This window comes from Dipodomys ordii, unplaced genomic scaffold (genome assembly GCF_000151885.1).
Source record: "Dipodomys ordii isolate 6190 unplaced genomic scaffold, Dord_2.0 Scaffold134, whole genome shotgun sequence".
Classification (NCBI taxonomy): Eukaryota; Metazoa; Chordata; class Mammalia; order Rodentia; family Heteromyidae; genus Dipodomys; species Dipodomys ordii.
Window position 1 is genome coordinate 2343422 of NW_012267350.1, and position 19929 is coordinate 2363350.

Here is a 19929-nt window from a genome sequence, read left to right on the forward strand (position 1 = left end):
TCCCTTCCCCTCCTCCCACCTGCTTCCATTATCATGAGGGGCTCTTTCTTACCATGAGGTTTTAAGTCACCGGTGCCCAATTCTGTACTACAGGACATCTCTGCAGGTCTTTCGAAATCTCTTCACCGACTCCCCACCTCCGGCCTCAGGCAGCTGGCTCCGGTTCTAGCCAGGTTTTCAAGGGGACTTTACACAATGGTGGGCTTTAAGGTTCGTAATGCCTGACCCATAACTCCTGACCCCTAACTATAGGACAGCCTTGCCTCCTTCCAAACTACCTGGCCTTTTTCCCACCCCTGTCTCCCCCCTCAGACTGTTGGTGCAGTCCACTGCCATGATCTTGAGGGGATCTTTCATAAAGCTTGGCTTTTAACTACTTAGTGCCCAACTCCCCCTTATAGGACACCCCTGTGGTCTTCCAAATCGCTTTACTGACTCCTCTCTCTCACCTATATTCCCACTACCAGTACTCCCCCTCCCCCCACTGTTGGCCACCATTTTCTTGCAGGGGTCTTCCATAATGGCAGTTGTTAGGTTCTTAGTGCTAAACACCCCAGTACAGGACACTGGTGTGGCCATCCAAAGAGCTTCCAAACTCTCCTCCCGCATCTCCCTTTTGCACACCTCAGGCATCTGGCTCCACCCCCTTGCTCTGTTTCAGAGGGCTACTTTAAAAATAGAGGGCATTTAGTTCCTTAGTGCCCACCCCTCCCTACAGGACACCCTGAGGCCTCCCAACTGCTTCAGCAGCTTCCCTCCTTCGCCTCCCCTCCTCCCACCTCAGCCAGCTGGTGCAGACTCCTCTCTAGCTCCACCCACCTCCCGCCTCAGGCAGCTGGCACCGCCCACAGCCATGTTCCTGAGAGGCTCAGTCCTAACTGGGGCTCTTGGTTCCTTAATGCCCATCTCCCCAGGACAGGACACACCTGAGTCCTTCCACGCTACCCCCGCCTTTCCTCCCCTCCCCAGTCAACTGGCGCTGAATGCCCTCTCACCCCTCCCACTTCCTGTCTCAGGCAAGCTGGGACCTGCCACCGCCATGGTTCTCGGGGACTCTGTCCTAACTGTAGGCTTTTAGGTCCTCAATGCCCGACTCCACACTATAGGACACCCCTGCAGCCTGAAAAGTAATTCGTTGACTCCCCTTCCACACCTTCCCCCACCTGCCCGCCCCTCCCCCCACCTGCCGGCTCAGGCAACTGAAGCCGCTGCCCACCGCCATGTTCATCAAGGGCTGTTTCCTCACGGTGCGGTGTGCTTTTAGGTCTTTTGTGTCAGGTCCCCCTCCTCCCGCTCTAGGACACTCCTCAGTGTCAGACCCCCCCCTCCAGGACACTCCTCAGTGTCAGCCCCCCCCCTCCAGGACACTCCTCACGCCCTCCAAACCGCTTCGCCGCCTCCCCTCCCCTCTCCCCTCAGGCAGCTGGTAGTGCCGCCGCCATATTCCTGAGGGCCTCTCTCTTACCGGTGGGCTTTTAGGTGTTCAGGGCCTGCGACCCCCACTACAGGACACCCGTGGCATGCTCAGTTTTTTCAACTCTCCTCCCCCTTCTCCCAGGGCCCCCCTCAGGCACCAGGTGCCGGCCCTGCCACCGCCATGATCTCGGGGGATCTCACCTAAGGGTTGCTCCTGTGGCACTCGATGTTGCCCAGTTCCTAACCCTTCGGAACCCTTTCAACACTTGGCCATGTCTTTCAGCATAGTGGAGATTCCAGAGTCTTTCCCAGTGGGATTCCGAAGAGCTGTGGAGAATGCACAGAGCTCGCGGACCGGCGACACCTGTAATGGCGTCCGGCTCCGGAAGCTCTCGTCCCACAATGCCTTGGCTCCTTGCTCTTGCGCCCACCAGCCTCCTCAGGGTCATAGCAAAGTACTTCCGGGACATCAAAAACGGGCGTTCTGGAGCCGCAAGTTGACGTGGGTGGTGGCCAAGGGGCTGTCAGAGGCAAAGGTGCCGCTAGCTGCTTGCCTGGGAGGCTAAGATAGGAAGATTTCTCAGCCCCAGGGAGGGGACCTGTGCTGCAAATGGTACAGCACCAGCCTTGAGCCAAAACGAACTCAGGAAAGAAAAACAGAAGCTCAGGGACAGTGCCCAGGCCCCGAGTTCCAGACCCCGGACCGGCACTCTGACAGACAAATTGACGTTTGGGATATGAGGCATTTCTGAGATGCCAAGGACCACCCCAAGTGCTTTGGATGTCACACAGTTTGTTTCTGGGTCTGGCTGTTTGTTCATAGGGAGCCACGAGGATCAGACCGTGAACACCAGCCACTTCAGCCCCCACCACTCCCCGCTCGCCAGGCTGGAAAAGCGGGTCCTTCGGGCCACTTTCTTCATAGGCCCCCTCCGCACTGCTGTCCCTTGAATCACTTCCATCTTTGTCATTCTTCAGCCTGGCTAGGCATTCGTGTGCCGCAGTCATTGCGGCCACCATTTTATGTCTAAGACCTGCGTCGAGTGCGTGATTACATCTGGGGCTGCCGCCCTGGCCATTGCCTTGCTCTCCCCTTATCTACAACATTGGCATGCCTTGAATCCTTTAATCTGCATGCTTTTTGTACTGATACTTACGGATTCCTAAAAAATGTACAAACATAAAGGCTGCATTTTTACTCAACACTGCATTTGAAAGTCTATGCGCTTTTGAAAACATGGTGAAATACAGCCATTTTGTGTCCTCTGTTCTAGTCACTTAACGTTAATGCAAAGCTAAAGTAGTTTTCTTACTGTTGCATATTTACTTTTAAATTTTTTCTTTGTAAGTGTAAAGATGATGGACAGAGGGGTTAAAGTTACACAAGTCAGGTAATGTGCGGCATAGTTTCTCATTGCGGCATATTCTCCCCAGCCCTTGAGGGGCCAGGCGCCTATCCTGCCTAGTCACCGGGGGATCGGCTTTCTGCCCTGTGTGCCACTTTCTGTGCCGTCTGGATACGCCGGTGTCTGAAGGGACCCCCGCGCCTTCCCTCTCCTTTCTGAATGACTTTTCATTCCAGAACCTCCCTTGCTTGTACATCCCTCACATCCTGCTTATTACTGCCCACTCTTGACCCCTTGTCCTGCGTTACCCTCCCTTTTCTCCTAGGGTCCTGCCGCATGGGACAGGGGACACACAACCAAATCGGCCTTTATTGTATGTTCAATTTCCATTTACCCTGTGCTCTATTAGACTGAATGCTTTGTTGACTTTTGTTTAAGCTTTTCTCTTCTCTTTTACGATCCTTAGATATTAATTTAAAATGTCATACAATTTTGTCATATTGCCCTATTTTTCATTAATAGCCAAATTTTAAATTTTCTTGAATGTTTTCTGTGCCACCGTATGCTTCCATGGTGCCATGAAACCCTCCTCTCCTTTCCATGCCCTTTTCTTCCATGTAGCCATGATGCTACTGCCCTCGCACTTAGCCCCTTCTTACAATCCGTCCTCCTTCCCTATGATATCTTCCATGCTGTCTGCCTTGCATGCACTTCTACCATGCCATTGTCCCCTGCCTCCTCTGCCTTACCCCACTTATGGCTTCCATGCAGCCACTCTGCCCCTACCCCTTAGTCCTCCACTTGTCACTCTTCCCTCAATCTGAGGCTTTCCTTATCTTTTTCCCTCTGATGGCCAAAAGGTATTGATTTGTTATATTAAAGCTGATTATGTTTCTGATATTTTAATTTGTTGATATTCATCCATCTTTTCCAAGTGAGTCCTTTTTTTCTTTTATTGCTCTGTTATTCTTTTTTCAGTATGTGGTTAATTTTTGTACATTTTATTTTCATAATCTTCTTTCCTACCTACTAGTATGTCTCAGGTACTCTGGTATTGCATCGTTTGAAAAATTGATGCATTATATTTAGCTATAAAATCTGGGAATGCTAGACTTCCATAATTTAATTTTTACAACTGTGTAATAGACTATGTTATTTATTTTTTAATCAGGTTGTCAGAATTAAGTACATCCAAAACATAATAAAATATTACTTGAAATATATTATTTTACTCTGCCTCTCTAGAATATATTTCCAATCTTTTTAGTGAAATACTCCTAGATTTTTTAGCCATTATTTTGTGTTTCATTTGGGTCATAGTTTCAATTAAAACTGTATTTTGTAATTTTTACTTGTTTGAGAAAATACGTTCATGCCCATTGTATTTTCTAACTAGAATTGTTTAAGATCTATGTGATCTAGAATGTGAAATTGTGATCTCGATATATTGAAAATTTTTATTTATATTAAGCTTTAAATTTTTTTTCTGGTCCGTTCGTGGGCTTGAACTCTGTGTCTGGGTGCTGATTCTCAGCTCTTCAGCTCAAGGCTAGCTCTCTACCACTTGAGCCACAGTGCCACTTCCAGCTTTTTTCTCCTGCGTATGTGGTGCTAAGAAATCAAACCCAGGGCCTCATGCATGCAAGGCAAGTGCTCTATCACTGAGCCACCTTCCCAGCCCAAGCTTTAAATTTTATTTTATTTTTTACTTTTTTGCCATTCATGGGGCTTGAAGTCAGGTCCTTGGTAATGTTTCTGAGCTTCTTTTTGCTCAAGGTTCACACTAGCGCTTGAGCCACAGTGACACTTCTAGCTTTTTCTGAATAGTTAACTGGAGATAAAAGTCTCACAGACTTTCCTGCCGGGGCTGGCTTTGATCCATGATCTTCAGATCTCAGTCTGCTGAGAAGCTACAATTACAAGCATGAGCCACTGGCATCCGGCTTCACATTAGTTTTTAAAATTTAAATTTTTTATGCTTAGATTTTTATCTCTGTCATCATTTTGTCTCTCTCTGTGTTTATGTCTCTTGCTTACTAGTATTTTTTTTTCATATTTTTTACGTTGTCCAGAACTCCTAAAAACAAATAACATTACTTGTAGTGGCATTGTTGTTTTGTTCCTGATAGGGATGCCACATAGTTTAATTAAATATGATAATGTCTTTAAGACTGTTGTCTTAAAGCACATGTTTTGTAATCTTGTTAAGGAACTTAACAAGAAAATGTTGCATTTTAAAATGTACTTGGTAGGAAACATTATGACTTCTTTACACATTTTTTCAAGCCTCTTTCTTTGGATCTATCCTTGCACCTGTAAAAATAATGCTGCTTTAAAAAATTAGTAGGTGACTTATGACTATTAATGGGTCTGTTAAATAGTGCTTGCTTGTTTTTGAGTTAGGTTCTTTGAATTTAAGTACAGTACTGAAAATGTTCTTTAGCAGTAATTCTCAACATTGGTTTGTGTTTTATGATTACTTTGGGAGCTTGAAAAATCACCAGTGCCAACCAGGTCTAATTACTGGTGGCTCATCCTTATAAGCTTAGCTACCTAAGCATTGGAAATCTATAGTATCAGATTACTAGCTTTGAAAGATTTCAAAGCTAGTATGGGCCCAAAGTTTGAGAGCCCTCATTTTAACCTGTCATTTCAGCTATGTGTAAGGAGTTTGAGATTGGGGAGGATTATGATTCCAGACCATTCAAGGCAACAACAAGGTCACAAGACCCCATCTAAACTGAAAGAGAGTCTCCAGGTTCTTCTTGCCTGTGCTGGCTTTGAACCACAATCCTCAGATCTCAGCATCCTTTGTAGCTGGGATTATAGGCGTGAGCCACCAGCACCTTTTTATGAGTACAGCACCGATTTATGAGTACAATGCATTTTGTTTAGTGTCACCCCTTCCATCCAAGTCTCCCATCTGAAATCAGAACCTCACTCATTCCTTCAAGTTACCTGGTTCAGTTTTCACATACACATATTAAGTATTGTAATAAAACTTGTTTTCACAGTGTGAGCAAATTTATTTTGTGTGTCTAACACATGAATTTAAAATTTCATGGTGAAATTCCAAAGATAGACTGCAGTTAACTTTCTGTTAGATCTAAGTGATGGATTTATTTCCTGAATATAATTTCTTTGTTTTGATCCAAAATATCATGGCAGGTTGAAAAAATTTCCATGTAGTATAACCATGATTACATCTCCATTCTCCATTTTTGATGTGTAGAAAGTCTTCTTGGAAAAAAAAATCCTTCCAACTCTTTTCACTCACCAAAAGTATACACGTTAACAATTTATGGGTTTTAAATTTGCTGCATGTTTTCATGGCTTCTAATTATGATTCCAACAGGTATTATGTTTTGATGCCTATATGGAAGATGAAGTACCTGATAAAAGACAAGAAGACTATAGAATAAGAGTCTATAAAATCTACTTTTATCCTGAGGATGACACAATTGAAGTAAATGAGCCACAGTTGCGAAATAGTGGACTGCTTCAAGGTATAGTTTTAAATTGGCAGTATCAGTCTTGCATTTAAACCATTTTAAACCATTTGTTTATTACTTATTATTATATTCATTTTTATTTTTAAATTTAATTTTATTGTCAATAGAGGGGTTACAATTACATACATAAGTAGTACATTTCTTGTCGAACTTGTTACCCCCCCATTTTTCTACCACTTTTCTTTCCCCTCCATCCCCCCACATTTATTTTTATTTTTATTAGGTTTTTTGTTTGTTCTTTGCTGGTCCTGGAACTTGAATTCATGGCCTGAGCACTGTCCCAGGAAATAAGTGCCTCATGGACTTTCCTGCTCAGTCTGGCTTTGAACTGCAATCTTCAGATCTCAGTCTCCTGAGTAGCTAGTATTACAGGTGCCTGGCAATGTTAGTACTGGGGCTTGGACACAGAGCTTGGCACTCTTGCCTGGGTTTTTTGCCCAAGGGACTCTACCATTTGAACCATACTTTTGGCTCTTTGCTGATTAATTGGAAATGTGAGACTCACAGACTTTTCTGCATAGGCTTTCTTCAAACTTTGATCCTCAGATATCAGCTTCCTGAGTAGCTGAGATTACAAGCATAAGCCACCAGTGCCCAGCTGTTTATTATTAATTATAATCTGGCAATATTGAAGTGTGAGTTCAGGGCCTCACTGTTGACTAAGCAGGTCCCCTTACTGCTGAGTCATGCCTCCAGCCCTGACTTTTTACTCTTTATTTTTTGAGATAGGCTTTTGTTTCCTGTCCACATACATACCTGGGCATAATCCACCTATGTTAGGCTTCCTGCTAGGTAGGAAAACAGGTGCTCACCACTGTACCCAGCTCTTTATTGGGAAAGGGTTTCTTGAATGGTTTCTTTCATCCTCCTGTGTAGCTAGGATTACAAGTGTGAGACACCATAGCCTGACTTTTCTTCAGCTTAAAAAAAAAACCATGCTAAATAGTTAGATATTTGGCAGTGGTGAATATATATATATATATATATATATATGTATATGTATATGTATATTGTTAACAAGTACTTAATAGCAGGGACTTATCAGCCTTCCACCCCTCATACCTCAGCATTGGCCCATTCTCTTTATGTGTATTTTCTTTCAAGTGCTGCTCTAATATAAGCAAACTTTCCTTTGTCCTTGACTTTGTTCCCAAATTGTTTGCTCTCTTTGCCATGAGTGCATTGCTTCCTAATGCCTCATCTCTTCTGAGAAGAGACAGTTGTTCTCCACTGCCACTTCCAGATTGATATTGTCTCTTTCTTAAATTTGCTAATATTTATTTCAATCATCCCTTCCTCATCCTCATAATGTTAACTAATATCATTTATGGTAATAAAAAACTTATAGCCTATATTAGTTTTATTGTTATTGTCACCTAATACCTGGTAGAAACAATTTAAAGCATGGAAGGTTTATTTTGGTTCACAATTTCAGAGGTTTCAGTCTTTTTTCAAGAAGAGTGTGACAGCTGGGCGCCAGTGGCTCACACTTGTAATCCTAGCTACTCAGGAGGCTGAGATCTGAGGATCGAATTTCAAAGCCAGCCTGGGCAGGAAAGTCTGTGAAAATCTTATTTCCAATAAACCACCAGAAAACCGGAAGTGGTGCTGTAGCTTAAGTGGTAGTGCGCTAGCCTTGAGCTGAAGAGCTGAGGGACAGCGCTCAGGCCCAGAGTTCAAGCCCCATGACCTACAAAAAAAAAAAGAAGAAGAAGAGTGTGACAGAGTAGAGTAGTACAGATAATGGCAAATAAGAAGCAGAAAATAATACCTGGAAGTAGCTACAGTAGGACAAGAACATATCCCTAATGACTTTACCCAGTCTGCCCCACCTTCTACAGTTCTACCACCATAGTCTTCACATTTTGAATCCATCAGTGGATTAAGATAGTCATATGTCAGAGGCCTAATGATGTAATTGTCTCTTGAAATATCCTCATAGATATATCCAGATGTGTGTTTTACTAATAATATCTTAGGCCCTTCTCAATCAAGTTGTCAATAAAAATGAACAGCTCAACAGAGAGTTCTTGTTCCTTCACTTCACACATGACAGTCTATCTTTATTTGCAATCCATTTTAGTCACAGATAAGTCTTAACTCTGTGACATGGCCACCAGGGAAACTAATCCTACATTGCATTAGACTATAGAAGATATTAAAAGAGATGACTTATTTCTTCTCTTTGTGTTGTGGGTCCTTCCTTTGGGGTGATATCAAGTTTTCAATACCTTCACGAGACAGCAAACACAATGTTAAAAAGATTACAAATTGTTATGTGTAAGATAGAATAATGGAAAATGATATTTGTTTGTAATGAAAAGACTCAAGTGTGCCTGATAAACGCCTTTAGATAAGTAAGGAAATGTCTTATTTGTTTTTTTTTTTTATTCTCAAGGATGACATCCAGGCCTCAGAGTTCAGGTCAGTAAAAAGTAGAAATTTGTATCAGGGATCTACCAGAAGTTGTAGTGGCTGACATAAGATGGACTTACAGGAATGTTGGCCTTGAGTGGAGGAGTGGGAAGTCATATGTTTGTTTCTCCATTGGTATAGATATAGGAGAAGACTTCAGTGGGTTTTTTGGTGATTTACATAAATGCATTTCTGGGGTCTTTTGTTGCTCAAAGACCCATAATTTTTGGATGTAATGTCTTTCTTTGTGTTTTGGAGTATTGTATTCTATCTTCAATATCTCAGACTTAGAAATTGCCTTCTCTGACAAAAGTCCTGTCCTTTTTGCTTTTCACAATTGCTCATAATTGAATGCCATCCTTTTTTATTCTCTTAAGAAAACATATCCTGAATCCATCCCATGATTCTTTTTTAAAACGCTAGAACTCTTTATTGCCAGTGAGGGGCACAGACCTTGGGGTCTGGGCTTGGAGCTTGTATGAAGGGCTGGATATTAGAGAGGGTTCCATGTCTTTTTGACCCACAACTAAACTGTTCTTATTTATTTAACTCAAAATCTCCTGTCTACTAAGTAAGCACTCTACCACTTGAGCTATGCCTCCTACCCTATTGCTTTAGTTTGTTTTTAGATAGGATCTTACACTTTTGTGTAAAGGCTGGCTTCAGACTGTGATCTTCCTAACTTTGTAGGAGGTAATCCTCTGAGATTACAGACATAGGCCCCATAATGATGCGTGTGTGTGTGTGTGTGTGTGTGTGTGTGTGTGTGTGTGTCTGTGTGTTTGTGGTGCTGGGATCAAACTCAAGACCTCATACATGCTACTAGAGCACTCTGCCACTGGTTACAGGCCTTACTCTCATCTTTTGACTTAGTGGGATACTAGACATAGCTGTCTACTGTTATCTCCCTGTCTCAAGTTTGACTCCTCCCAGAATCTGTTCTTTACACAGCAACTGTGGAATATTAACTGGAAGCAGTGGTAGCCTATCAGAAGCATACATAAGGCTCTCCCAGAGGCCACAGAACAGATGGTTCAAGGGCCAAATTAAAATGTCTGAATCACATGATAGATTAATATAATTCAAAATGTATAGTGAAGGATCAGAAGGTAATTCATTGGAAGAGCGCTTGCTTGATATATGTTCTGTTTCCAGTACTGAAGAACAAAATAAAAAATATAAACAGTCTGAAAAGCACAGTGAAAAAGTAAGGGAAAATAGACAGGGTAGGTTTACAGTCAGCAAGTTCAGTTCAGGGTTGACTCTGCTTGAATTCTGTGGTAGGCAATTGTTTTCTTTCTCTTCTTCAGCAGTCTTGCTTGTGAATAGTATGGTTTGGAGAACAGAATAAAGGATCAAGCAAGGAGAAGACAGAAAGCCCAGGACCAAGAACACAAACTTGCTCAGTTGGCAACATGCGGGATTGAGTATGCTTGGCTACAGCTATAGCTCACCAGTAACCCTGCTGAATAATAATGGGTTTGTTTGTGTTTCTTGAACAGAGGGTACATGGGGCCAGAGTGGGTGTTGCCAATGAATGAGTGGCTGAATTAAGGCCTCATGAATATTGAGTACTAATGAATATTTAGGTATTTTAGTGTATCATGAATATTTAAGGCACAGGTGTCTCATGTATGTTTAATGTGTACTGAAAATTAGCTATCTTTTGGTTCTTCCATTCCTTTCCTTCTATGCTTAACAAACATATCCTACTTGACTATTTTTATTGTTATTATGATTTCTTTCTATGTTGAATAGTTTTTGCTCATTAGCTATTGTTGGGTCTTGGTCCAGATGGTCAGGGTCCGAGGAAAGGTAAGTGGGCTCCCCCTACCCCCACCCGTCCGTTCCCCAGCCTCCCTTAGCCTCAGAGAAAGTCAGACAGAGTGGGGAGTCAAGTCAAACAAGAACTCATTTATTACCACACAGCAAGCACTTTTTTTTTTGTGGTCCTGTCGTGGGGCCTGAACTCTTGGCCTGGGCGCTATCCCTCAGCTCTTCAGCTCAAGGCTAACACTCTACCACTTGAGCCACAGTGCCACCTCGGTCCGGCTTTTTTTCTTTTTGCTTATGTGGTGCTGAGGAAGCAAACCCAGGGCCTCATGCATGCAAGGTAAGCGCTCTACCACTGAACCACCTTCTCAGCCCCAACAGCAAGCACTTTTTAAAGCAAAAAACCGCGTGGCAAAGAAGGGGAGGAAAAGGAACCAGCCAATCACTGTAATCACTGTAGAGGTCACCCTATCATTCGCCTAAGCTTTCTATCCTTTCCCTGCTGTCCTTGAGCTGTTCACGCACTGATGTCAAATTTTAACATAAACAACTCGGGCTCTGCCCACTCAACTCCCTCTCGGCGCCATCTTTGCTGCCCATGTGCCCTACAAGCTATTTATTTAGTCTCATACATCCATAATGATATGTCACAATGAGTTCCAAGCTCTTGGAACTCATTTTAGCATAAATGAGACAATTTTTTAAAAATTGGTAAGAATGTGTTAAAATTAAAGAACTATTTAATAACAGAAAATTTACAACTTTCATTTATGTAAACATCTGTTTTACTAAGTGTATTTGATTAGGTGAGTGACTGCTTTAGAATTATTTTTCTTGGTACTGGCAATTGAACTCATGCTTTTATGCTTACTAGACATGTACTCTACCAGTTGAGCTACTCTCCAGCCTGTAAAATATATTTCCTTATAGGTTTTAACTTAAATACCTTGCTATGATTTTCCCTAAGCATTTCTTGCTTATTTTGTTGTTATTTTTCCCACCATGACACCAAAATGATAAAATTCACAAGCCATTCTAAGCCTGCATTAATGACTTGGATCATATTTTTATTTTTGTTACTTTTTAAAGTGAAGGCTCATGTTTTTTTTTTGTGGCACCCATGTCCTGTGCATCTTTATTTCATTAAATTATCTAGGGAAAAGTACAAACCACAACTTCTAGGAGGATCTTGTAATGGTTCTTAGTAAGACTTTAATTTTCTCAGCCTCTTGACTTCAAATCTCACAAAGACAGCTTCCAAAGGCAAATTCAAAATTGTCTTAATGTTGCACTTGAAAAGTGGAAACAAAGGAGGAGGCTACAATATTTGATAAGAAATGTACTCATTATCTTGCTCATGTAATTGTAACCCCTTTGTACAGTATTTTGACAATTAAAAAATCATTTTTAGATAAGGAGGAAGTTGTACTATTCATAAAGACTCAGAGAAAAAGAAAGAACTTGAGTAAAGACTTAAAATCTCTTTGGAAAATTTCAGAATTTCTGATTGGCTTACTGTGGCCAAGATATTTCTCCATATGGAGGTACAGACCAAAGATTCTGAACACAATGTGTAGTAATCACATTTTGTAATGACATTGAGTTTGTCAACAGAGTGAAAAAAACCTAGAGGGCTGTAGCAAATCCTGTTGAAAGAAGACATGGAAAAACACTCCGTCACCAAACTTTGTTTAGAAAGAAACCAGTCTCTCTTGAAATATTTAGTATGATGATTCTTGTTGAAGAAAGTCTGTTTGGACAGTGCATAGTTTCCTAAATTAAGTGATTAGAGAGAGGAGTAAGGAAATGAACTCAATAAGCAATGATTCAGACCTCAGTGGATGGGGTACATAGCATTACTTTTTCACTTGTGTCTTCATTGGCTAGGGCCTGCCTTCCATGTGTCCATGAGCCCTGAAGAAGAGGCAATGGGTCAAATTTAGGTACTACACATTGATAGTGTTCCTGTCACTTCATAGGGCTTAGTTTCCCAAGAAACTAAGATACCAGATATACTTATTACTTGTAGACCTGACCAATCAAGAAATCAGGTGAATTGAAAGAAACTTGCCACACCATTTTTAGTTGTTTCTAGTATCATGTAGTGGTTTTTTTTCCAGTTGTAGGAGTTTGTAATAAACCAGAAACAAAAGAGGCATCCATTTGCGTGGTGTCAAAATAGGCTTTGAATTACATGTAGCTTCTAATCAGAATAACAGATTTTTAATATTTGCAAGTTCTTTTTGTCATATTTGTGTGTGTTTTGTGCCATTAAGTCAACATCACAATTGAAGGCTTGCTTTCATCTCTTTCCATAACATTGATGTTTGTTTTGGCCACTTAATTAGGAAATATTTTTCACACTTTTAAATAGTAGTCTAACTTACCTGAGTGAAACAAATTTAATCACAAATACACATTAGTCATTTTCATATCATTCATTCATATTGGTCACAAACTATATTAAATATTATATGCCATTAGGTAGAAGAAGGGTAGCAGTAGAGTTGCTAAATAAAATATTAGATTAACAATTACATTTGAATTTCATATGAGCAACAAAGAAGTTTTAGTATAACCATATACCAAATATTGCATGTTTATAGTGAAAACTTTTTGTCTTTCTGGGACTCAAATTTAACTGGGTATCCTTTATTTCAGTTTAATAAATCTGACGTCTAGAGGGTAGACATTTGGGTAGAACATGTAACTGAATGGAATAGCACAGAATTTAAAAGTGGAAGGAAGTCACTAGCCTGTGAAGATAGGGAGTTGGCACATAGTGGCTGCTGTTAAATAAATATTGTGAGAGAATGAAGGGAAGAAGTAAGGGAGGGTAAGAGCAGGTGGTACACAATGCCTGTAATACAATGCAGGCATCAGGTACTTGGGGAATCAGAGGAAGAAAAGTCAGTGTCCACTACAGAAGATGGCATTTAAGTGGTGCATTACATGTTTCCATGAATAAAGATGGACAAGAAGGGAGATCAATTGAAAAGAACAACATCAAATAAAAAAGATCAGAAAGTGGTGGGTTGGGGGTTACTTGCAAGTTGGAGTTTAGAGGTATTTATGAGAGCACATAAGTATATATAAAGAAAACTAGAGAAGGTGGTAATATAAGAGGATGTTAGGACACCTCTCAAGCTATTGGTACTCATTCAGTGCTTAAGGTGCACATGTGTTGATTTTTTTTATTATGATCAGAATTTTTTTTTTGCAGTATTGCAGTTTGAACTCAGGGTCTCAAACTTGCTTAGCTTGTTTACTTAGCTGGTGGTCTACAACTTCAGCCTCACCTCCAGACCCACTTTTGATTATTTTAGAGAGTACAGTCTCACAGCCTGAGCTAGCTTTGAGTTGCAATCTTCTGGATCTTAGCTTCATGAGAAGCTACAATTATTGGTATAAGCCACTAACACCTGGATAGAGATACAGTACTTAAATGTTTACTTGTTTCAAGACAGAGTCCAGAATATCTGTATTAAAAGTTACTCTTGCTGGTTGCTGGTGGCTCATGCCTGTAATCCTAGCTATTCAGGAGGCTGAGATCTGGGTATCTCAGTTGAAGTTAGCCTTGGCAGGAAAGACCATGAGACTGTCATCTCCAATTAACAACCATAAAAGCTGGAAGTGGAGCTGCATCTCCAAAGACAGAATGCTACCCTTGAGCAAACAAGCCCAAGGATAGTGCCTAGGCCCTGAGTTCAAGCCCTAGGATTAGCACAAAAGAGTTATTCTTCTGAAACCTGTACTCCAAAGTGACATTTCTGAAAAGTATCAGTGAAACTGGAAGGATTATTTTAGTAGAGGATTAATATAGAAACACAAGGGGAAGAAAAATTGCTCTTATATCTGATCACCAGTAAGGCTCTTAGTATTTTTAGAATAAAAATTTAGCAGACACAATGACAAGTAGTAATTCTATTTTTATATTCATTTGCCTAAGAAATACCTTCCTCTCTCTATATATACAAATGGAATTCTATGCCTCCACAGAAAGAATGACACCACCCCATTTGTTAGGAAGTGGAAAGACTTGGAAAAAATTATATTAAGTGAAGTAAACCAGACCCAAAGAAACATAGGTCCCATGTTTTTTCTTATTTGCAATAACTAGTACACGTCTTTGATAATCTTACCAGACAAGCAGAAAAGGACAAAAGCTATGTGCATATGACCATATAAGATGATGCTAAGCAAGATAAGGACACAAGGTTTTATCTCTGTTGCTGTTGTTTTTAATGTACTTATAATGTACTATGTGATTTTTGTGTTTCTTTTGTATGTTCTTTCCCCATGGTATAACCCCTGTTTTTACTGTATTTGATTGTGGTGCCCTGCATCTTGTATATACATTTTTATAATTTGAGGAAGGCAAGGGAAATAACAAAATGCTGAAACAAGGATACAGGTTGACCCATTATAACAATGAGATGTACAAGACACTGTGCTGAAAACAAACTCTACAACTTGGGTGGGGGGAGGGAGGGAGTAGTTGTGGAGGTGGAGAGGAAAGGGATTGTAGGGAAAAAACAGGAGGGGGTAACAATACTTGATAGGAAATGTACTCATTACTTTACTCATATAACTGTAACCCCTCTGCATAGTTATCTTTACAATAAAATATTTATTAAAAAATAAATACCTGCTTCTAATCTTGGATGTACCTTAGTGTTAGTAAGATGAAATAAACATACTTACAACTAAGGTAGAGGTAAATTTTGGGTTCTTAATTCTGGAAAGTGAATTAGTAAAAACTTAATTTTAGTAGTATAAGAAAAATCGAAGGCAATTCCCATCTGAATGACATGAAAACACATTAAACAGAAATGGATATAAGGCTATTTTGATCTCAACAATAGGGACATGCTAAAAGCCTGCACAGTGTAGTCAGATAGCAAGCTTTGAAAAAGGAAGAAAGGTATAAAAGAAGAGGGGTATAAGCTGAAAAGCAGGTACCTAATGCCTGGACACATGTTCCAGTTGACTTATAGGACATTTAAGAAGACAAACATCTGAAAATTTAAAGGTGATTTTGTTGATTTTTTTCCAGTTTGTAACATTATCTACCTTGATGACTTTTGCTGCTCTTCAAGTGTAGGCCAATGACAAGGCATCCTGCCCATTTCTTTGATATTCTAGAAGAAACTCCTAGTATAGTTCTTGTTATTTATCTTGAAAGACTATAAATGCACAAATCCCAATAAATTGAAATTGTAATTCCTAGAGGACACAGTTAAACAGATCCCAGGAATATATGACTGGACATGCTCATGTGCAAGTACACAATCCAAATGGCCTAAATTGGTTATCTGTATAACACAAAATTGTGATGTTAGATTTCTTGTGAACAAAATTTTCTTGTTTAGTGTCAAATCTGCCAACCATGTTAAATTTCCAACTGTGGATGGTCAAGACTCTTTTGAACTTCCTTGGCTTTTTCTGAAAACTCAAGTGAGAAAAATGTGAGGTCAAGTTAAAGAAGTGTGTGGTGGGCTGCGATGCAGGTTCTGAAGAATAGGTTGGATTGCCGCAGGTGGCAAATGGCCATTTTGAAATTTGCCCTTAGAATAGAAACAGTCTGTTTTGAAAGGATAGGACCATCAATCTGTTTTCCTCTTCTGGTTATTGTCAGCTTTTCTAGCTGATTCTATCTTACTTTGCCTATGGCTTGACTTTCTTTCCTTCACTTAATTTGTGGTTGCTGTATAGTGAGAGACATTTCAATGAAAAGTATGGAAATAATAGTATTTAGTTAGAATCTAAAACCCTGAGTTCTAAATCCTTTTCTGCCATTTGGACCTAATAAATGGGCAGGGGCATGCAAGTATTCTGAGCTTGGGTTTTCTCATCTATAAACTAAATATTCCTATCAGATACTACCTGTCTGGAGGGATATTAAGGATTAAATGAAAAAATCTAAATCCAGTCCATAGCTATTATGATGATTGTGATTAGGATTTTTTAAAAGCTCACTGGGTGGCCCAGTTCTTCATACCTAGAAAAATATAGTATCCTTTTTCAGTATCTATGGAACAAAAATAATACCTTATTTTTAGAATTTTTATAATGAAAGTAAGGTAAGGTAGAATTTTTGACTATGCTCCTGTTGAGTATATCTTACATGTTTAAAAAGCTGTCACAATATAAGTATTTTGAAAGAGGTGTACACTGATTCTTGAAAATGCCTGAAATGCATATCCTTTTTATAGTGTTTTAAATTTGAAATTTGTTCCAAATGTCTAAACTTGAATGATTAAATAATTTTCATACTGTTTTCAATGGCAGGAATTAAAGGCTAATTGAAGTATAATTTTTTGCAGTAAAATTATATCATCTTTTATATAATGCATTTAAAAATATTTTAGGGTCGTTCTAATTTTATAGTTTTATTATTTTAATTTAATGTACCAAGTAATTAAAAATTGCTACAAAGAAATGAAGATGAAAATGATTTTAGTTAATTTCTCCTCAACAAACTGAAAAGATAAGTGGAGTAATGGAACAGAGCCCAACACAGTTTCTGGCACATAAAGATATTCATTAAATATTCTTTAATGAATATGGAATGAATAATTTTGAAGTATTTCTAGACTTTAGAGAAAAGCATCATTCTGAATACGATGTAAAGTTAAAAAAAGAGACAACTTTATATTAAAATATTTCCATACAGAGGTCACATAAGCCTGTTGTTACTGAATTACTAGCTCCTCAGGGTGCTCTAAGTTTTCACTTTCACGTTGGAGTAGGTTCTCAGACCTGACTTACTTGTAGGTGTTGGGAGATAATTCTCCTTGGGTATCTTGCATTTCTATTCACATTGAAAGCAAAAGTACCGCGAACAGAAGTATTGACTGCTCCTTGTTTTGAGCTCTCCCTTCATGGATGTGTGGTGTGTGTGTGTGTGTGTGTGTGTGTGTGTGTGTGTGTGTCCATAAACAGCTTTGGAAAAACAAAAACAATCTTTTCTACTAGAGCAAAATAAAGGTTTGCTTATAGCCTTGGAATACAGCATAATATCTCCCCGAAGAACAAAGGGCAAGCATGGATTTGGACAAGTCTAATCAATAAAGCTGATTATTGCTTCTGTAAATTTGGGTTTCCTAACATCAGAGTTCCTCTCCTGTCTACTGTATAGGGGAGAGTTTTCTGATCCTTATTGTGTTGTACCTTATTCCTATGGGAAATGAGGCTTCAGCAACTAGTGCAGAAATGAAAATATTGCTGCCATTATTAACATGGAGACATATACTGCTTTTTGTCTCTCACCAAAAGTGAATGGACATCATAGGGTTGGTAGCAGAAGATTGACAAAATTGAAAACCTTTGACTCAGAGTGCTATCAGAGTGTTATGAAATTTCTAGCCACCCTCATTTGTTGGGGGTAGTTGGATAGAGATGTACAGAGGTTGTCGAAGAAGAGAAGAGAAGAGAAGAAAGAGGGCAGAGGAAAAAGAGTCCATGAAACTTCAAAGCTTACAGTCATTTATGCTTGTTAAAGGTAAAGATGATAGTTCTGGCCCCTATACACTAGAGCATACTAGTTGTTGTTGTTTTTAATGCGTACTAATGGCTTGTTCAGTTGACAGTTACTCAATGTGTCAGCTAGAGGCTGAAAGTGAGCTGGTTTGTTCTTGGAAAAGTGCATGATGACAGAGTGGCATTTTTGCTCACTGTGTTCATGTCCCCACTTCCATCTCCCAACTGCCCCAATATTCATTGTTTTTTTTTAAACTTCCTTAATACCACTTAGGCAGTTCTAATGCCATGCCAGGCTATAGTTTAAGAACTAAGACAAGCACAAAATCTTGGCTCCTGACTCAGAGTTTGAGTGTACTAATACTGTCTCTAAGAACAAACCTGTTGCCTACTTCCCTGTTGTGGGAAAACATTCGGGGGTGTTGCTGAGATGTACTGTAACTTCTTTTTTCTTAGCCACATAATAAAATAATTGTATTTTACTTCATGCCACAGGGATTTTTATTCGACGCCATCGGATTTCTCTCCCACCTCCAAATGAGGATGAATTTTATAATGTGTATCATTTCAATATCGATGAAGAGGTTGTCTTCTATGGTCGGAAATTTAAGATTTTTGATTGCGATCCATTCACAAAAAACTTTCTGAGGAAAATTGGAGTCATAGTGAATCCCTCGAAACCATGTCCTGATGATCCTTATATGAAGATGCGGAAGGAGGTAAGAAGTTGATCTGTACAAAGTTGTTATCTTCAGTGCAAGAATTAGTGCAAGAATTCAGTGCAAGAGTCAGTAAAGTGTAATAGTATTATTCATGCCATAATTATTCAAGTTGTCCTATTCTCTTTTGGGTTGGAGGAAAGGTTGAATGTTTGCCTCAGAAAAGGAATGACTTCTTTACTTCACTCTTTGCTAACTACTTCCTATCTTCTTTTTAGTTCTTTTTATGTTGTCTCCCTTCAGGGAGTAGGAATATTTCTAGCTATTTATGATTAGTCATATAGTCATTGACAGTTTATTAGTTGACTCACACTTCCTTGGCATGTCTTTTCCAGTTTTAGTTAACCTAACTGATTGGGAAAATCTTGCTGCTGTATACTGATTTAATAAACCAAGCCTTGAGTGTGTGTGTGTGTGTATTTTTTAAACTTTCTCTGATTTTAATCCTTTCTCTACCCTATATTATGGTTGTCTTCCAAGTCTGACCCCAAGTAGTGTAACAAGACTCAGTATTACATTACTGCAGTTTTTGTCTTCCTGCAGTTCTTTTTTGAGTGGATGAATATTTTTTTATTTTTTTATTGTGAAAATACTGTACAGAGGGGTTACAATTACATGGGCAAGATAATGAGTACATTTCTTATCAAACATTGTAGCCTCCTCCTTTGTTTCCCCTTCCCGTCCCTTCCCATCCTCCCCACTCCCCCCATCCCCCCACCCAATCCTCCCCGCTCCCCCCCCACCAAAGTTGTAAAGTTCGTTTTCGACATAATGACTTGTACAACTCACTGTTGAAATGGGTCCACCTGTATCCCTATTTAAACGATTTGTTTTTTCCCTTCCCCTCCACAAATTATACCGACATCAAATACAGTGAAAGCAGGGGTTATACTGTGGGGGAGGGACATACAAAGCAACAAAGAGATAATCTTATAAATGCATTAGAAACACATGCATGAAAGAAAAAACATTAAAATATATATCTAAGGGTTCATTTTCCTGACATCACATTATCTGACCTTTCCCGCTTGACTCATACATATACTAGATATTGCAAATAAGAGAAACCATGGGACCTATGTTTCTTTGGGCCTGGCTTACTTCACTTAATATAATTTTTTCCAAGCCTTTCCATTTCCTAACAAATGGGGCAATGTCATTCTTTCTGATGGAGGCATAGAATTCCATTGTGTATATATGCCACATTTTCTTGATCCATTCATCTACTGAGGGGCATCTGGGTTGGTTCCATATCTTAGCTATAGT

At 39.7% G+C, this 19929-nt stretch overlaps 1 protein-coding gene across 1 annotated transcript in view; it reads left to right on the top strand.

The window, feature by feature from the left end:
* Efhc2 (EF-hand domain (C-terminal) containing 2) overlaps window positions 1-19929 on the top strand; it is a 164266-nt gene that overhangs the window by 56222 nt on the left and 88115 nt on the right. Inside the window, exons 3-4 of the mRNA XM_013030843.1 lie at window positions 6118-6268; window positions 18440-18663. Coding sequence (XP_012886297.1) covers window positions 6118-6268; window positions 18440-18663 — 375 coding nt within the window. The remainder of the gene's footprint in view (window positions 1-6117; window positions 6269-18439; window positions 18664-19929) is intronic.